Source organism: Helianthus annuus, chromosome 16, assembly GCF_002127325.2.
Source record: "Helianthus annuus cultivar XRQ/B chromosome 16, HanXRQr2.0-SUNRISE, whole genome shotgun sequence".
NCBI lineage: Eukaryota > Viridiplantae > Streptophyta > Magnoliopsida > Asterales > Asteraceae > Helianthus > Helianthus annuus.
This window is the reverse complement of record NC_035448.2, coordinates 85,918,722-85,935,072: the sequence shown is the minus strand read 5'-3', so window position 1 is coordinate 85,935,072 and position 16,351 is coordinate 85,918,722. Positions and strand designations below refer to the sequence as shown.

The following is a 16,351-nucleotide window of genomic DNA, read 5'->3' as shown; positions in this document are numbered from 1 at the left end:
CCAAGAGGTTCGAAACATGTGCAAACCTTCGAACCACCATCCCAGAGGTTGGTTCGAAGTTTGTGCAGCATTACTATGAAGGTCCCTAACAGGCCTTCAACACAACAACAGGTGGCAACCCACCTGATGACATGCAACGGCTGAGAATTTCGCATCAAGCGAAACCCCTTCACCGGTACGGAAGAGGCATAGCCGGATTTTTGACCAGATCACCAGTTTGAACTGGCCTAGAATTTTCTGCAGACTGCCACACCACCTTCCTACACCATAAGTCCAGTACTCCTCCCACGTGCAACTTGCACAAGGTAGCAACACTAGACTGGGGGGACTTGAAGGGGTATGGTCCCAAAACGACCATTACCCGCATCAAACAAACCCCTACCAGTAAGCAAACCGCACCCATGCGGTCACATCCTTCGAACCCATTCGGTTCGAAGATGAATAGCTTGACCCAAGTACGAAAGAAGATGAACATATCGATGCGGCTGGCACCGCATCATATGGCCATTTTCGTCACGACAAGGGAAGCGAGCAAATAGTCTCCACATACGATGATGCGGCCAACACCGCATCTCGCGTATTTCTTGATCACAAGTAGGAGACGCGGTAACTTCAGACGTTACCGCGTGCAGCGATACGGCTCGCACCGCATCCTGCATATCCAACAAGTGGACTGACACACCACGAGGCAAGTGGCGCCGGCGACAGTCCCCTGTCAGAGCTATTAAAAGCAATGGGCTGACGTGGCGTAACCCCCACGGCCGGCGAGACTGACACACCTGCAAGTGCAGCTCGTCGTCAGCCCATCCGTCAATCTCCTCCTTCACTCCTCGGCTATAAATACCGACCCCAAACCAGGTTTGAGGTATCTCTTCACAACTCTCTCACTACTACTACTATCTTGCTTTGCTTCCCAAGCAAACTACTGATTCTCACGCCGGAGAGTGGTAACAAGGAGCACCCCCCACCCCATCCTCCTTGTTACGAGTCACGGCTTGTTTCCTTGTGCAGGAGATCATCCACCGGTGACCCAGCCAGCGATCTCCGAGAGGAAGGGATTAACCCTTCTTGACGAGACCAGTGTGTTAACCCTGCCCGGTTAACCATTGTTTCATCAACATACATGATAACTCTCAAACATTGGCAACTGACGCGAACAATAATTATAAACGGATGGTTTATATGAAACTTATGTGCTGCATGACAAATACGTGAACTGTATACTTTAATTGTAAATTACATGGTGTTATGTGGTTTTTGTATAAAAGTTATATTATCAGGGTGTGTTTAGAATAATTGTAAAACTCTTTTAACTACTCAAAGCCCTAAATTCCTCATAACTTCTGTGTACGGCATTTTCATCACTGTCTAACCATCTCCAAACCTTCTTCAATCATTTAGCTTCACAAGTCCACACATATCAATTCTTGATCTCCAATCCATCTAGATTTAATCAGAGGTAAATGTTTATGATTTCATGATATGATGTTATTGATCTTGTTCTTTTGATTTATGTGAAACCCTAGATGATCCAAACAATTGATTGTGTGTGATTGATTATGCAAATGAATACGTGATAAATTAGACAAATGATTGTGCAATGATTGTTTGATGTTTGTGGTATGATAACACTGCTAGATTGATTGATTTGATGCTTGATAATTATTGATTTCTATGCATTTGGGGTTTTTGTTCGTGAAAACGTTGAAGAATGAGAATGTTGATTGTTGTCAGACTTGTGAAGTCACAAAGTTGTGTTGTCTGCATTTGTTATATATATTGAGTCCGCACTTAATCAATTTAAGAGTGTCCGAACTTGTGATATATCAAAAGGGTCCGCATTTGTTTCACTATATATGTCCGCATATGTAAACAAGTTTAAAGGTCCGTACTTGTTGTTCCACCTAAGGTCCGCATTTGTGAAGTATTATCTCATGTCCACACTTAAAAGGTTTTTCAAATATCCGTATTTGTTAACCCACTTGATGTCCACACTTATATAAACGTCAATGGTCCGAACTTAACATGTTCTCCATGAGTCCGAACTTGTTAAGTTATTAAAAGGATCCGAACATATTCAGAATATTATGTCCGCACTTAGTCAAAGTAAAACAGTCCGCACCTACTTTACAATATATAGTCCGCACATAGTGTTTTGTTAGAGGGGTCCGAACCTGAGTGTTTGTAAACTATCCGAACTTAGTTTAATACATCCGAACTTATGTATGTTCACTAAGGGTTCGAACTTGTGAGATATAAGGAAATCCGAACATATAATGAAGTAACAAGTGTCCGAATTTAGTTGAACAAAGTGTTAGGACTTATTACTTTGCATCTATGGTTCGAATATAAAAACATAAAGGGTCCGAATATGTGTAAATTAAAGGTCTGGACTTATTTTGAGTATAAGGGTATCAGCACATGTGTTCCTTTTTAATTATTTTTAAATCCCCACCTATTTCGAAACAAACTTGAATCTTATTCTCATTTCTTTTAATATTCCAAAACAATTCACTCTATTTCAAAAAGAAAAACAATTACCTTGATCTTATTTACCTCTGTTTCGATGATTACCTTATGTCTTTGATAAATTCCTTTTTTCCAAATTCTAGATACACATCACCATTTTCTTTTGTTTAAAACAAAGGTATTTCGGACTTCTGTGATTCAAAAGTGTGACAACTGGCACGAAACCGGTAATTTTCATACTATTTTAATAATTATTTATTATCTGCATTTCTATGTTTAAATGTCAACATTATATGCTTGCATGTTACACGTTTGAAATCATGCATGTTACATACTTCATTTATCGCATTGTGAAATAACTTAAGCGTTGCGTCAAAACAATTAGTAAACTCACTGGTTAGGCAAGCTGTGTCAGCGGGTTAAACGATAGATTTAGTACTTAGATGTAGGTCTAATATCACAAATACATTAAAACCCAAGTGGGTAAACAAGGGTTTATATTAACATTTTCCGGAAGCTAAAATAAGCACTAAAAACTATCCGAAACACACTTTAAACACATCATTCTGCATTTTCAGCAAAATTCAGCACTTAAACACTAAAATAACATGCAGAAATAATGATTAAGCATCCAGAATAACTTGTAAAGTGTCGCGAATAAAAACATATCACAAAAGGTACTTCATACCTTGTAAATTTCACAATTTAACACTTTAACAAACCGACAACCGAACAATTAACTAGACACTACCCAAAACACCAAAAATAAACTAGAAGCATAGTTTTAGTGTTTTAAAGCTAGTTATGATCAAAGAACACATTAAAAACCATAAAAACACTTAAACACACTTAACTTTACATTAAACCTTCTAGTTTACCTCTTTAACCCCTCACCTTCCAAAACTTACCATTTACCCCCCCTGGTTTAGGCCAGCCTCAAAGAGGCCCCACATCACCACCCTTTGACCAACCTCTTGTTTAGTCAAAGATGCCAAACATAATGATCTATGGTTAACAGCATGTTGGAGAGTTATAAGTAGTGACCATTAGAAGAAGATCCTTATCATTTTCACCAAACATTCAAACTCATTCTCTTCTTCCTCCCTCCCTTTGCTCTCGGCCATAACCCCACCCACATACACCACCATATTCCTTTCATATTCAAGCAAATCCAAGGGTATCCAAAGGTGCTAGAAGATGATCTAAGAAGGTGTTAAGCATTAGAAGTTGAAGGACCACCATTTGGAGCTTTTAACCATCACTTCTTCATCAATCTTCTTCTTCTTCTTGTTCTTGCCACATCCTTAGCCACAAGAGCTAGTGGTAAACATCATAAACTCATTTTTACTTCATGTTAGTGATATGTACAAGTTACACCATCTAAGAATCTAAACTTTAAAAGATGAAGACATGAAGATCTAACATAATCTAAAGAAAAACAAGTGATTTTAGTGGTGTTTGATGTATGATATGAAGTTGTTGTTGTTGATCTTATGTTTTTAGTTAGATCCATCATGTGTAAGCTTGTTAGAAGCTTAGATCTAACAAGTTTAAGCATGGATCTTGAAAGATCCATGAAGAAACTTGATGATGAACTTGAAGATCTTCAAAGTAAGCTTGAAAATGGTTTTAAAATAGATTTTTCATGATCTTGAAACCACTAAACATATGGATGATTAATTTTGTGAAATAAAGTTTTATTAAAGTTTATAAAAGTTTACCAAGAAGCTTGAGTTTAAGAAGATCTAAGTGTTTAATGCATGGATTTAAAAGACTACACATTTTTATGAATATTCAAGTTCATCACATGAAAAGTATGATGGTTTTAGTGATTCTTACTTGTTAAATTTGTTGAATCTTGAATCTTGGTGATTTGAAGAAAATAAACACGTGTTTTAAAACATGGGAAACTTCCATTTTTAGGGGAAACTATGTCAAAATTTTTATAAAACTTTGACACATAAAAAAATATAAGATTTGGTGAAACTTTTTCTACAAAAATTGTTCAAAAAGATTTAACAAGGGTTTCCCTAGTTTTTATACCAAATTACAAGTTAAGAAAATAAAGTTTTCTTCAAGAATAAAAACAATTATAAATATGTATATTTTTAGGAAAATATATATATTTAGTGGTCACAAAAAAATGATGTGCTCTGCGTATATTATGTGTAATATATATATTAGTGTATAGTTAGGAACTTGAAAATACAATAAATACTCCAAAGGAGTATGACTACCAAAATACACATAAAAATACACAAGAAAATATTTAAGAATATATATACAAAAATTACCCATAAATGGGTATATGGACAAATACTAAAATATATATTAATATAAATATATTACTTACAAATTCATGGACTTAGACAACATTGGACGATTATATATTTATGGACAAGTATATATAATTACTACAAATAATAAAAATTAAACAAATCGGACAAGTTGACAAAAATAAATATATATATTTAACAAGTATGACAATATATATATATATATATATATATATATATTACAAACAAACCTTAAAAATATATTATTTTTAAGAAATATAATTCCGGAAAGTATTAAAAATCAAAAGAATTGATTTTTGGCAATTAACGTAAAAATACACAAGTATTTACACTTAAATAAAAGTATACTTTCCTAAGTATACTTATACTAAAATAATATTGGAAATTTTATTTAACAAATTACTTATATCTATTTTGAAGAATAATATAGTATTCCATAGTTGGATAAGTTAAAAGTATATTATTTTTAACATATACCATTTTCAAACTCTACATGCAAATATATATATTTTTGGGAATAAAAATATATAATTACAAATAACGAACACAAAACTATATATATATAGAGAGAGAGAGAGAGAGTAGGAGTTCTGCGGAAAGTGTGTTTTTCCTAGAAAGTCTAGGAAGCGATCTAGGCCCTCCGATTGGTGTTTTTAATGGCTTAGATCAAAAGGATGGCATTTTCGTAATATCTGAGTTATATAATTAGAGACTTTTAATATAGTGAGGGTATTTTGGTAATTGGAAGTTTTTTAAATCAGTCAAGAAACTGCCATATCAATAACGAATCCCTAAAATCATGGGATTTCCCCTCTTTCTCTCTCTCCCTAACCGCAACCAAAGAAGAACCAGCCATATTTCCTGCAAATATTCTTCTCCGATTGGTCATATATCGGTTCCTTCGAGGTATAAGCCGATCATGACGTCATCAGTCACGCCTTCTGTTTGACAGTTGATCAGTGTTGTTGATGTTGCTGACGGTTGTCGTTCAAACAGTAGTCGGAATCGTTGGTCGGCCGGTGATGTTTCCCTATCGGTTGTTGTTTTTCATACTTGTTTCAATTTTTTTATCTATCATTGAATCGGGTTCTTATTTTTAGTCAATGGACCTCAATGCTTGACATCTTAGAGTGGGCTCTAGATGTAATTGGGGTTACCTACAGACGTCTTGTTGGCAGTACCTACAGATGTAATTGTGTTTTAAAATGACATCTGAATATGTTGATGATGGCAGTGTGTTTTAAGGTTTATGTGTTTTACCATTTTAATGTTGATGATGACAGTGTGTTGAAGACGAAGACACTGGGTTGTGTTGAAGACGAAGACACTGACAGTGTGTCCAGCAATCTGCTTGCTGTTAAAACACAATGTCAAGAAATATGCTTGCTGTTAAAACACCGTGTCAAGAATCCTCCAGCAATCTGCTTGCTGATAAAACACGGTGTCAAGAATCCTCCAGCAATTTGCTTGCTGTTAAAACACAGCGTCAAGAAATCTGCTTGCTGTTAAAACACAGTGTCAAGGAAATCTGCTTGCTGTTAAAACATAATGTCAAGAAATTTGCTTGTTGTTAAAACACAGTGTCAAGAATCCTCCAGCAATCTGCTTGCTGTTAAAACACAGTGTCAAGAATCCTCCAGCAATTTGCTTGCTGTTAAAACACAGCGTCAAGAAATCTGCTTGTTGTTAAAACACATTGTCAAGAAACACAGCGTCTTGTATGATTTAAATTGAAACTGTCAATTTGATTTAAATGGAATATTTAGTTTCCATAATTTTCTGGTTAGTTAGTTATCCTAATAAAATAATCCATAATTAAAATAATATTCAAATTACACAATTGCCCTTTTAGTTAAAATCCTTCAATGTCACATGTCGCGTTCTTATTGCTTCCTAGACTTTCTAGGAAAAACACACTTTCCGCAGGAACCCTACTATATATATATATATATATATATATAAACGAATCAAAAACATATGCATATAAAACACAACATATACATAAGACAAGATGGTAACTTGTACTTAGAGAATTACAAGTTTAGGTGATTAACATACGTAGAACGTTTATAGGTTACGCCATCTACGAAGCGGACACTGGTGAAGTTAGACGCAAACCAGTGAGTTCATGTCCCCGCTTTTAAACATTTTTCTTGTTTTCTAAACTTTGGGGAAAATACATGTACAATGGTATGTTAAAAACAAAGGATGATACATAGATCATGTCACGAATAGGGTATACGTAAGCATCATTTATTTAAGTTAGACCAAAGAGCAAAGGTTAGATCTAGCAGGTACGGGCAGCCTCAATCTCGTGGCCCACACATTTGCCATAGAGTGCTTTTGGGTCACAGTCGTGAATCGATGGATGAAAAGTCGCCTAGGATTGGAAGCTTCCTATGTCGTCACACATGTTAATGTCCTCGCGAAACATTAGCGATCTCGATTTTCTTACATTTACAGAATACATTTTAAAATTTACATACCATGTTTTATATTATTACAACTCATACGTTTTATACAAACTGCATGAATTCACACCAACTTTTGTTGACGATTTTAAACTTACATGTATTTCAGGAAATTAGTGGATGCTCGCGGCCTTTTGTTCAAGAAGTAGTTTTATTTTTAAGATGTTATGTGTCTATGTTCCATTGCCACCTTTTGATGGATTTGTTGTTATATCCCGCCTCCTTGCGGTGATATAGGAAACAAAACCTTGATCTTTAATTTGAAATGATGTTGTAAACTATTTTTGAACAATTGTTTTTTGTTGAGATGTAAACTCTAAACTTAACTTCTATTTTGGATGTTGAAACATTGAATGGCAAATTTGGAGTTTGTTTTATATCATGTAGCATGGTTACTTATCGTATGCAATGAGAATCAATCACGATCACACCTCGCGCTTCCGCCTCTGAAAGGGGTGTGACAAAAAGGGATTGTAAGGCAGTACAGTATCCTAAGAACACCAAAACAAAATGCGGTGGTTGAAAGAAAAAATAGGATCTTAACTGAGGCTGGCAGAACAATGCTTGCAGATTAAGGTTTACCATTGTCTTTTTGGGCAGAGGCTATAAACATTGCTTGTTATATGCAAAACATAGTTTTAATCAACCCCATACATCAAAAGACTGCTTATGAAACTCTGTTCAAAATCAAACCACTGATCTCTTATTTCAAAATCCCATGTTTCATTTTAGACTTAAAAGATTCAATTTCAAAATCTGCAGCCAAAGTGGATTGTGGTTATTTTTTGGGATACTCAACTACTGCCAAAACCTACAAAGTGTTTAACACAAGGACAAGGCGTGTAAGCGTTGCGTTGATAACCACATAACATTTAAACAAATAATCACACAAATAACACACATAACATAAGTAAATCCGCGTTTCGAGTTTGCGTTGAGTTTGCGTTGCGATAGCGTTTAGTCTAAATAAGCGATGTGATATGCGATAAATGCATATAAGTAGTAAGCGTTAAATGCGATAACTGCGTTTTGAATTAGCGTTTTAATAAGCGTTTAAAATGAGTTTGAAAATACACGTTGAAAATAGTTTTACCCGTAGCGTTAATCGAAATCTCGGGAGTACAAGTGATTACGAGAGAATAGACAACAATAAGTAACGATCCGAAAAGTCGGGTTGTTACATGGTTTTATATCACTCACACGACCTGTCAAGTACCAAGAGGCACCGAAAGACAATAGTTGGGTAGAGGCCATGTAAGAAGAGCTCCAACAGTTCAAGAGACAACAAGTATGGGAACTTGTACCATTGCCTAAGGATGTATGTCCAATTGGCACAAAATGGGTCTTCAAGAACAAATAGATGAAAGCGGCATTGTTGTCAAGAACAAAGCTAGGTTTGTGGTTCAAGGCTCTAGACAAGAAGAAGGCATTGATTATGATGAAACATTTGCTCCTGTAGCAAGATTGGAAGCTTTTAGATTGTTCTTAGTCTTTGCTGTCAACCATAACATCAAGGTGTATCAGATGGATATCAAATGTGCATTCCTTTATGGTAAGATACAGGAAGAGGTATATGTATGCCAATATCCTGGTTTTGAAGATGCCTTTTATCCAAATCATGTCTACAAGCACCAAGGGCCTGGTATGAAACTCTATCCACCTTTCTCTTATCCATAGGCTTCACAAGATGTAAAATTGATAAAACATTGTTTTTAAAATGGAAAGGAAAGGATTTGATGATTGTCCAAATTTATGTGGATGACATTATTTTTTTGATCCACATGCAATTCCACGTGTGAAGAGTTTAGGGAACTCATGACAACAAGTTTGAGATGAGTGCCGTGGGTGAACTTCAATGCTTTCTTGGTCTCCAAGTTAAGAAATTGCAAAATGGTACATTCATTCATCAAAGTAAATATGTCAAAGAAGTGTTAACAAAATTTGATAGGAATGATTGTAAATCATGTAGTACACCCATGACAACCACAAAACTAGTCACTTTTGATGATAAAGATGACTTGGTTGATCAAACACTTTACAGAAGCATGATTGGGTCTTTATTGTACCTAACTACATCAAGGTCAGAAATAGTGATGGGAGAGTGTTACAGGCCAAGTGTTCGAAGATCGTTATACTATGGTTGTACTTGAACGCTTAGGTTACTGGCTAGTTCAGGACTTTATCAAGGACGACTTTAGCGGATTAAGGTGTACATGCCGAATGACGTCTATGCGACGAACCCTCCATTGGTTGAGAGTTGTTGCCCCTCTCCTGATGAGTCCAAGACAGGACGAAACCAATGACCAATCCAAAGAGCGGGATGGATTGGCTTATTCCAACACAGGCATCGAAAGATAACCACATGACCAAAGAAACTTAATTGCTAACAAATGAGTATAAAACACAACCAAAACACGTATTGTGACATCGGGCGGACTGGCGCAACAAATCAAAATTACAAGAGAACAGCGTTAGCAGTTGTACGTAGTGATTATTAGATGTAGTGAGAGATAACAGAGACAATTATACGGTTCTGTAACATTTATTACCGTTACAACAACAAATACCACTTTTTAACCACTTGTTCTTGGAGTTCTCTAACTAAAACAAATTCTCTATTGAACGACCCTCCTTTTATTAGTCGGTCTACTATAAATAACAAACACCTTCAAAAATTTGGTGGGTTCAACCGCACGGGTCTGGTCTAACTGTTATGATGATAGTCTGCCCATTAGAATGCCACCAAACACGAGGGCTCCAAACCACTTGTTTGACACAAATCTACAACAAAACATAAAAGAAACAAGGGGAAACCATATTAGGGGGAATATGAACTCAAATCATATCATTATGTACGAATGTTTCATAAACACCAATACATGTTGCTTTGAGTGTGATATATGAGGCAGCTCTTTATCTCTTCCACCATATCTGGTCAGCACTATGTAAAAGTGTTTATGCGTTCTGTACTATTTCACTTACTTTCTACTGCAATCAGGTGCAGAGGATATGTCTACTGTCCAAATTTGCCATGCTAGTTGACCAGATGCTGCTGCCAAAAACACATAATATGGCAATCCTGCTTGATTGAAAGCAAGGCCGTGCTTGTATAAGTACATTATTATACAGTATTCCTACACTTTCATATACCATTAAAAAAGCAACATTTCCAGTTTTAGAGATGTATCAGGTGTAAATAGCCTATTTGCTTATTACTACATAACTGATTACTGATACTGAAAAAAAAAATTACTTAAATTATGTGTTAAGTCAAACTTTGTCACTTGATGGACAGAAAAAGAGTTGGTAACGGATCTTGTACGGGTCTGGTCTGTTTGGTTGAGACCTTTTGTCCAGATAATTTAAACGGGGAGTAAAGTAATACCAAGATTTGCATTGAAGCCACTGAGTGCAAGGCTACTAATGCAAGCGATTCCAAATCCGCTGACCCACAACTTTGTGGAATCCCCAAATCTTAAGGCTGTAGACTTCACTCCAACTATCTTATCTTCTTCTTTATCCTGGATGCATGTAATCGGCACACGTAAAGATCAATTGGCTAATAAATGGCACATGTACTAAAACTCAAATCTCCGATACTCGACACAACAAAACTTGATAATATCCAAAGGGTTTATTCAGTAAGTTTTCCCTATTCTCCTTTATGTTCTTTGAGAACTTAAGTTTTGAATATTATACCTTTTGTCATTATAATATTACTCACGCCGTCCCAATCTTGTTGTCCACAAGAAATATCAAAGAAACAAAGTATTAGGAACGTGAAACTGATGCAGTTTTTAGTTATTAGCTGAATACCAGTTTTTAGGAACTTATAACTAAGGGTGATGAGTGTAATTGTGGTAGAGTGAAAAGCTTGGTAATTTTGTGGGTGTTGCTGATATGTTGGAGGTATGTGGGTTTTATCACGAAAATGCTCTAAGTTATACAATTATATTTAGACAAACTAACAATAAAAAGTCTTGGCAGAAGCGTGGTAATGTAAGTAGTAATAAGAGTCGAAAGATCAAACAAGTAGGAAGTCCTGTTTGATCAGAATCAAGATAGAATTTGCAGAGACTAATTCAAATAGGATATGGAACAGTTGTTCTTGGTGCCAACAACTGTCAAATGACAGTTCAGGTTGTTTTAGTAACTAACCATCCCTGTCCACTTAATCCTACTCTAATATGTTCGGCTATAGTAATATAACTACCTAAGTTACAAATATAAATAAATTGTCTTATAGAATTCTAGATTATTATGTTAATAAAAAGTTGGACAATAACTTTGGGAGAAGGAAATTGTATGGGCGCCATGATAAACGCTAGAGGTGGCAAGACGAGCAGGTTTAAGTTGACCACAATCACTAGATGGCCCCTCTATAAACTTTTAATAAAGAATCAGCGTGTTAACTATATTTACAGAAGAAATCAAAATCAAAATTCTTGAATAAAACGAATTAGGATCTTGTATGCGTTAAGAACAGACCTTTGTGATTTTCACCCCACCTTGACCGGTTTGCCTTTTAGCTACTTATTATTATTTGATTCATTTGAGATATAAATAAACATCGCAAATTGACCAACTCATAGGTAAATGGGCCCACCTCAAGGTTAACCATATAAACTTCCAATTTCTACTTTTTGAATATTTACTGATATTGTGCACAAAAGTAGATGTTTTTACCTGATGGGCATATATAGTATCATAGACGAGTGTCCAAAATACTCCAGAAAGATAAAGCGGCAACACGATAGCAGGATCAAGGCTTCCCCTAATGGCAGACCATCCCAATAATGCTCCCCAATTAAAAGTTAAGCCAAGAAAAGCTTGAGGCTGAACAAGTTCCAAAGAATTAAAAAAAAAAAAAAGCAGAACCAAAAAGAAATAAGACACACTATGAAACAAAAATAGATATTTTACCCAAAATGTAATCCTTTTCATAAGGGGATATGAAAAGACAAGTAACAAAGATGAAGCCCCCAATATGATGCTGTAAAAAAAATCACATATAAACAACATAAGAAAGGAATATCATTCATTATAGTAGAAAAATGTTATGCTATAGGTTGCAGGTGCACCCTCGAATGCACAATATAAAGGTTTTGTTATAGAGGAACGAAACATCCCGTTAAGAAAATTAATATTTAAGATTAATATGCAGATAGAAACATTAGAACTATAGTGAAGTCAATTTTAGCCAAACAAACCTATAGTTGTTTAGCTGGAGAAGAATACCAAGACCCAAAAGCAATTGTAAACCAAGAAAAGAAACCCCCTGAGATGGTGTCAAGGCACCGCTTGCAATTGGTCTTGACTTTGTTCGTTCCACCTGAGTCACAAAGAAGCCGATAATTATTTCGTAGAATATGAAAAGGACAAACAAATAATCCTATAGAACCAAAATGCCATGTCCACCAAGAAAACATGGATGTTATACAGCTTGCAGCACATGAACGCCCTTAATTCTACTCAGGTACACATGTGTAGATAAAGATTCTGATTCTTGATACAAGTGGTGACAAAAATCTTATTGATTAAGATTCAAAGTACCCAAACAACCACCATCGACTCCGTGTAGTAATTATAATTATAATGAGTAAAACAAGTCAAACCAGTTGAATTCGTCTAGAGTCTACTTTTAATGCATACTTTGAAGTATTAATGTAGCAATACTGTATTTGTAATAATAATTAACAAATGCACTATTTATAAACCATTTACGGGTCAACCAGCCCGATCTTGCCCATTTCAAAACATACTCAAAATTGGTCTGTTTCTACGCGTTATCCAACCTGCCACTTTGTATTCAGCATATACATATACCACAACCAAAAAGTAGAAAATCTTCAAACCTTTGTATCAATATCGCGGTCAAGCAAATCATTGATAGTACATCCGGCACCCCGTAACAGAAAGGCTCCACAGCCAAACAGTGCCATCATCTTAAAATCAGGAAGGTGTCCAGGGGATGCTGCTAATGTGATCGACCTAGATTAATTAGGAAAAGATGTTCATTCGCAACCAAATCAATCTAAAAACACAAAGGCAAACTGGATTTTAACAATCCAAAGCGGATAATAATAATAATAATAATGTGACCAATCACATTCCTAACTTTATCTTTCGTTGCCAAGGCCAATCCCACGCCAACGGAAAAGTAGAATTGACGAATTTTATCTCAATAGGAATGTTTGAAACAAGATGAATGAAAAGAGTTACTTTGGATTATTAAAATCCAATTTGCCAAATGCAAGCCGGTTTTGAAACCACTAATCTTACCACATACATGGCCAAGCAAGTAACCAAGTCCCAATAGGCTTGTCGAGGCGAGCAAGATGCGCATACGGCCGTACAATTTGCGGCAAATGCAGATCAATCCACGAAGCAGAAGGACGCTTGTCACGTTTTTCCTTTTCTAGATCCCTGAAACTATGCGGAGACGTAGAAATGCCATAACCTTGACCTACTTGTATCCAATTGAAGTAGCTAAACCTGGAATTGTGGAACTTTGGGATGTACAATTGTGTGTTCGAATTGGAATTAGATGAACAGTGATTACCGGAAGGGTTGGTTAGATGAGGGAAAATGGATTGGGATATTGCGAGTGAGACGTGACGGTGAAGATTGCGAGAAGATCGAGAGAAACAGAGTAGTAACGCCATTGTTGGCTAGGGTTTTAGAGTGTCAGCAAGTTGATGATGTTTGCATATCAATGTTTCTCAAATTCCGATCACCTGTTTCTGTTCCGGTGGCTGTTGAACACCGTCAACGCTACCACCAATCGTTACCATGCTCCCACCCCGCTCATATTTGCCGGTTAGGGTTTCAAAGCCAGAGAAAGTCGGTGGGGTTAGTTGTTTTTCTTATTTTTTTTAGACTATTAGGTATGGGGCGGGGTTGGGGCGTAGGTTGGCTGAAAACGTTCAAGTCACTACCCGGGTGGGTTTGGGTTTCGGCGTGGCCCCTTGGGCGGAGGGATTCAGCCCGGGCGTTGGGCATGCCTAGCGGTCCTATGTGACCGGCTCTTATTGACTTGTTGGCTAGGGCATAACGGGCCATGTTTAAATTTTAAAACATAACCGTTTGGCCAAGCCAAACGGTTCACCCACCCACCTGTCCACATCGCTATATAACCCCCAACCCCACCGGCTGTCCACATCACTACCCCAACCCAAGTCACCTACCCGAACCGCTACCCACAAACACTTGATCGATGGCCTCTTGGACGCACGAGGAAGAGCTAGCCCTTGTCACGAGCGTGGTGGACGCGATGAAGGGCCGCCAACCCGGTGAGACCCGTTACTGGTCGGAAGCTTTCGCTAGCTACCGGCACAACGTGGGAAACGACCGACACAATTTAAACGCGTGCCAACACAAGTGGCGCGAGCTACGACCGAAACTCGATCGTTTTAAAGCCTACTACGATAACGTCCCGGGCGGTGAGATAAGTCACGAAGACCGGGCGGCGGTCGCCAACATCGAGTTCCGGGGCAAGGAGCGGAAGCCGTTTGACAAGCTCGCTCTTTTCGAAATCTACCTAACGCTTTAGGTTTTTGTTATAATCCTTTTTTTTGTAGAATTTTGTAATTTTTAGGAATTTTTAATAAAATTTTTGGCTTTTTTTAAATGTTGTGTGTATTTTTAATTTTAGGGTTTTTTTTTTATTTTAATAAACCTGGCCAAGCCACGCGGGCTAGCCACGCCCCGACGTACCCCACAGACACGTCACTCATCAGCGGGGGGTTCGAACTCCACGTGTCAACCCATGCCCCAAACCCCCGCCCCACCATACCCCACGGTCTTATACATATTCAGTTTCAGTGGTCCCACAATTTTACATATTGTAAATCAATAAACTTTTAATAAAATAAAAACGATAAGGGGATAAAAAAAATAAGGTTTTGTTAGCAAATATCAATTTGTTTAAAATATGTGAAAAGATGGGATCAGCACCGGTTATTTTTTAAGTTGAGATCGTTGTCACTCAATGGCTAATAGTTAAAATTTTTAACATTCATTATTCATTATTATATAACTATACTAGGTTAGTTAGCCGTGTTATACATTGACTCAACTAATATATTTTATAAATAGATGTTTTGACCCTTAACCTGTTGTTTTTTTTTTTTTTTTTGTTTTTTTTTGTGATACACATGCTAATATCTATCTATTATACTAAATGAATTCTCTTAAGCCACAAGATTTATTCTTAGCCAATCATTTTGATGATGTGGACATGCTCTAAAGGCTGATAATTGGTTTTGAGCAGGATTTTGATTTCTTCTCTTTTTCATTCACGCGGTCGTCCTATGAGTTTCCTTTTTTATTCTCCTATTTAATTGAAACTGAAGCTTTTTCTAATCAAGAACCCTAAATCCCTCTGTATTCTACTTGGGCGATTCCAAAGGTACGCTTTCATTATTCGATTTCATCTAGATCTTGAACAATAATCTGATGTATATGTTCTTTTTTCTATCAAATTGGTTAGAGTAACTGAATCGGTAGATTGATTTATGACCTAGGGTTTATGAAGTGTGCGATTTGTTCGCCTTTTAGATCAAAACTGTTGATTATGTATTTTATAATTTGATTTCTCTTAAATCGGAGGAAAAAGTAGGGGTTTTTTTTTGTTTCTGGTAATTATAACATATACCCATATTATATGCCTGATGCAACTCGATGGTGAACTGAGGTTCTTATGAAAATGTGATCTGAATGTATTTTTTTTAATTTTAGGGAAACCCTCATTCTTTCAGCTTTAATCTTTTTTGACCAATTAATACTTTGTCACTAATTAATTAGGTAATAGATTACAGTTTGTGTAATTTTGTAATGATGAATTTGATTTCTTTCAAAAGGCAGGGTGGTGTTTCACACGGTTAGGGTTGTGAAATGGATGTTGCAGCTCATGTTAGAAAAAAACATATTAAAGTTCATTTTTTAGGATTTTCGGTTCTATGTTTGTTTAAGCAAGGCGATTTAAATTCACTGAGAAGCTTCTAAAGGCTAGAGCTAATGTTGTTTTAATGACAAAGGGGATTGATGATATTGGCATTCAAGACTCATCAAGTTCGCTGACCTGATTAATGAAGGGTACCGTGCAAGTTATAA

The 16,351-nt window shown here is 36.5% G+C and overlaps 1 protein-coding gene across 2 annotated transcripts; it reads right to left on the bottom strand.

Annotated features, from left to right (window-relative positions):
* Positions 1–9,692: 9,692 nt before the first annotated feature.
* On the bottom strand, positions 9,693–14,110 carry LOC110889957 (4-hydroxybenzoate geranyltransferase 2). Of its 2 annotated transcripts, none has more exons than XM_022137526.2 (8): positions 13,520–14,074; positions 13,093–13,228; positions 12,448–12,569; positions 12,161–12,230; positions 11,924–12,073; positions 10,623–10,758; positions 10,220–10,316; positions 9,693–10,018 (listed from the first exon to the last, which is right to left on the bottom strand). In XM_022137526.2, exons 1-8 carry the CDS (start codon positions 13,900–13,902, stop codon positions 9,949–9,951), a joined length of 1,164 nt encoding a protein of 387 aa, XP_021993218.1. In that variant the 5' UTR covers positions 13,903–14,074; the 3' UTR covers positions 9,693–9,948. The 2 variants fall into 2 exon arrangements, with proteins under 2 accessions (XP_021993218.1, XP_021993217.1); XM_022137525.2 differs by having other exon boundaries at positions 9,709–10,018; positions 10,220–10,319; positions 13,520–14,110.
* Positions 14,111–16,351: the final 2,241 nt, after the last annotated feature.

Coding starts and splice junctions, on each gene's coding strand:
- LOC110889957 (XM_022137525.2), bottom strand. CDS start 13,902: ATGGCGTTACTACTCTGTTTCTCTCGATCTTCTCGCAATCTTCACCGT. Junction 10,320..10,622: donor TGGCTTCAATGCAAATCTTG/GTATTACTTTAC, acceptor CTTTCAATCAAG/CAGGATTGCCATATTATGTG. Junction 10,019..10,219: donor GCACCTGATTGCAGTAGAAA/GTAAGTGAAATA, acceptor GTTTTGTTGTAG/ATTTGTGTCAAACAAGTGGT.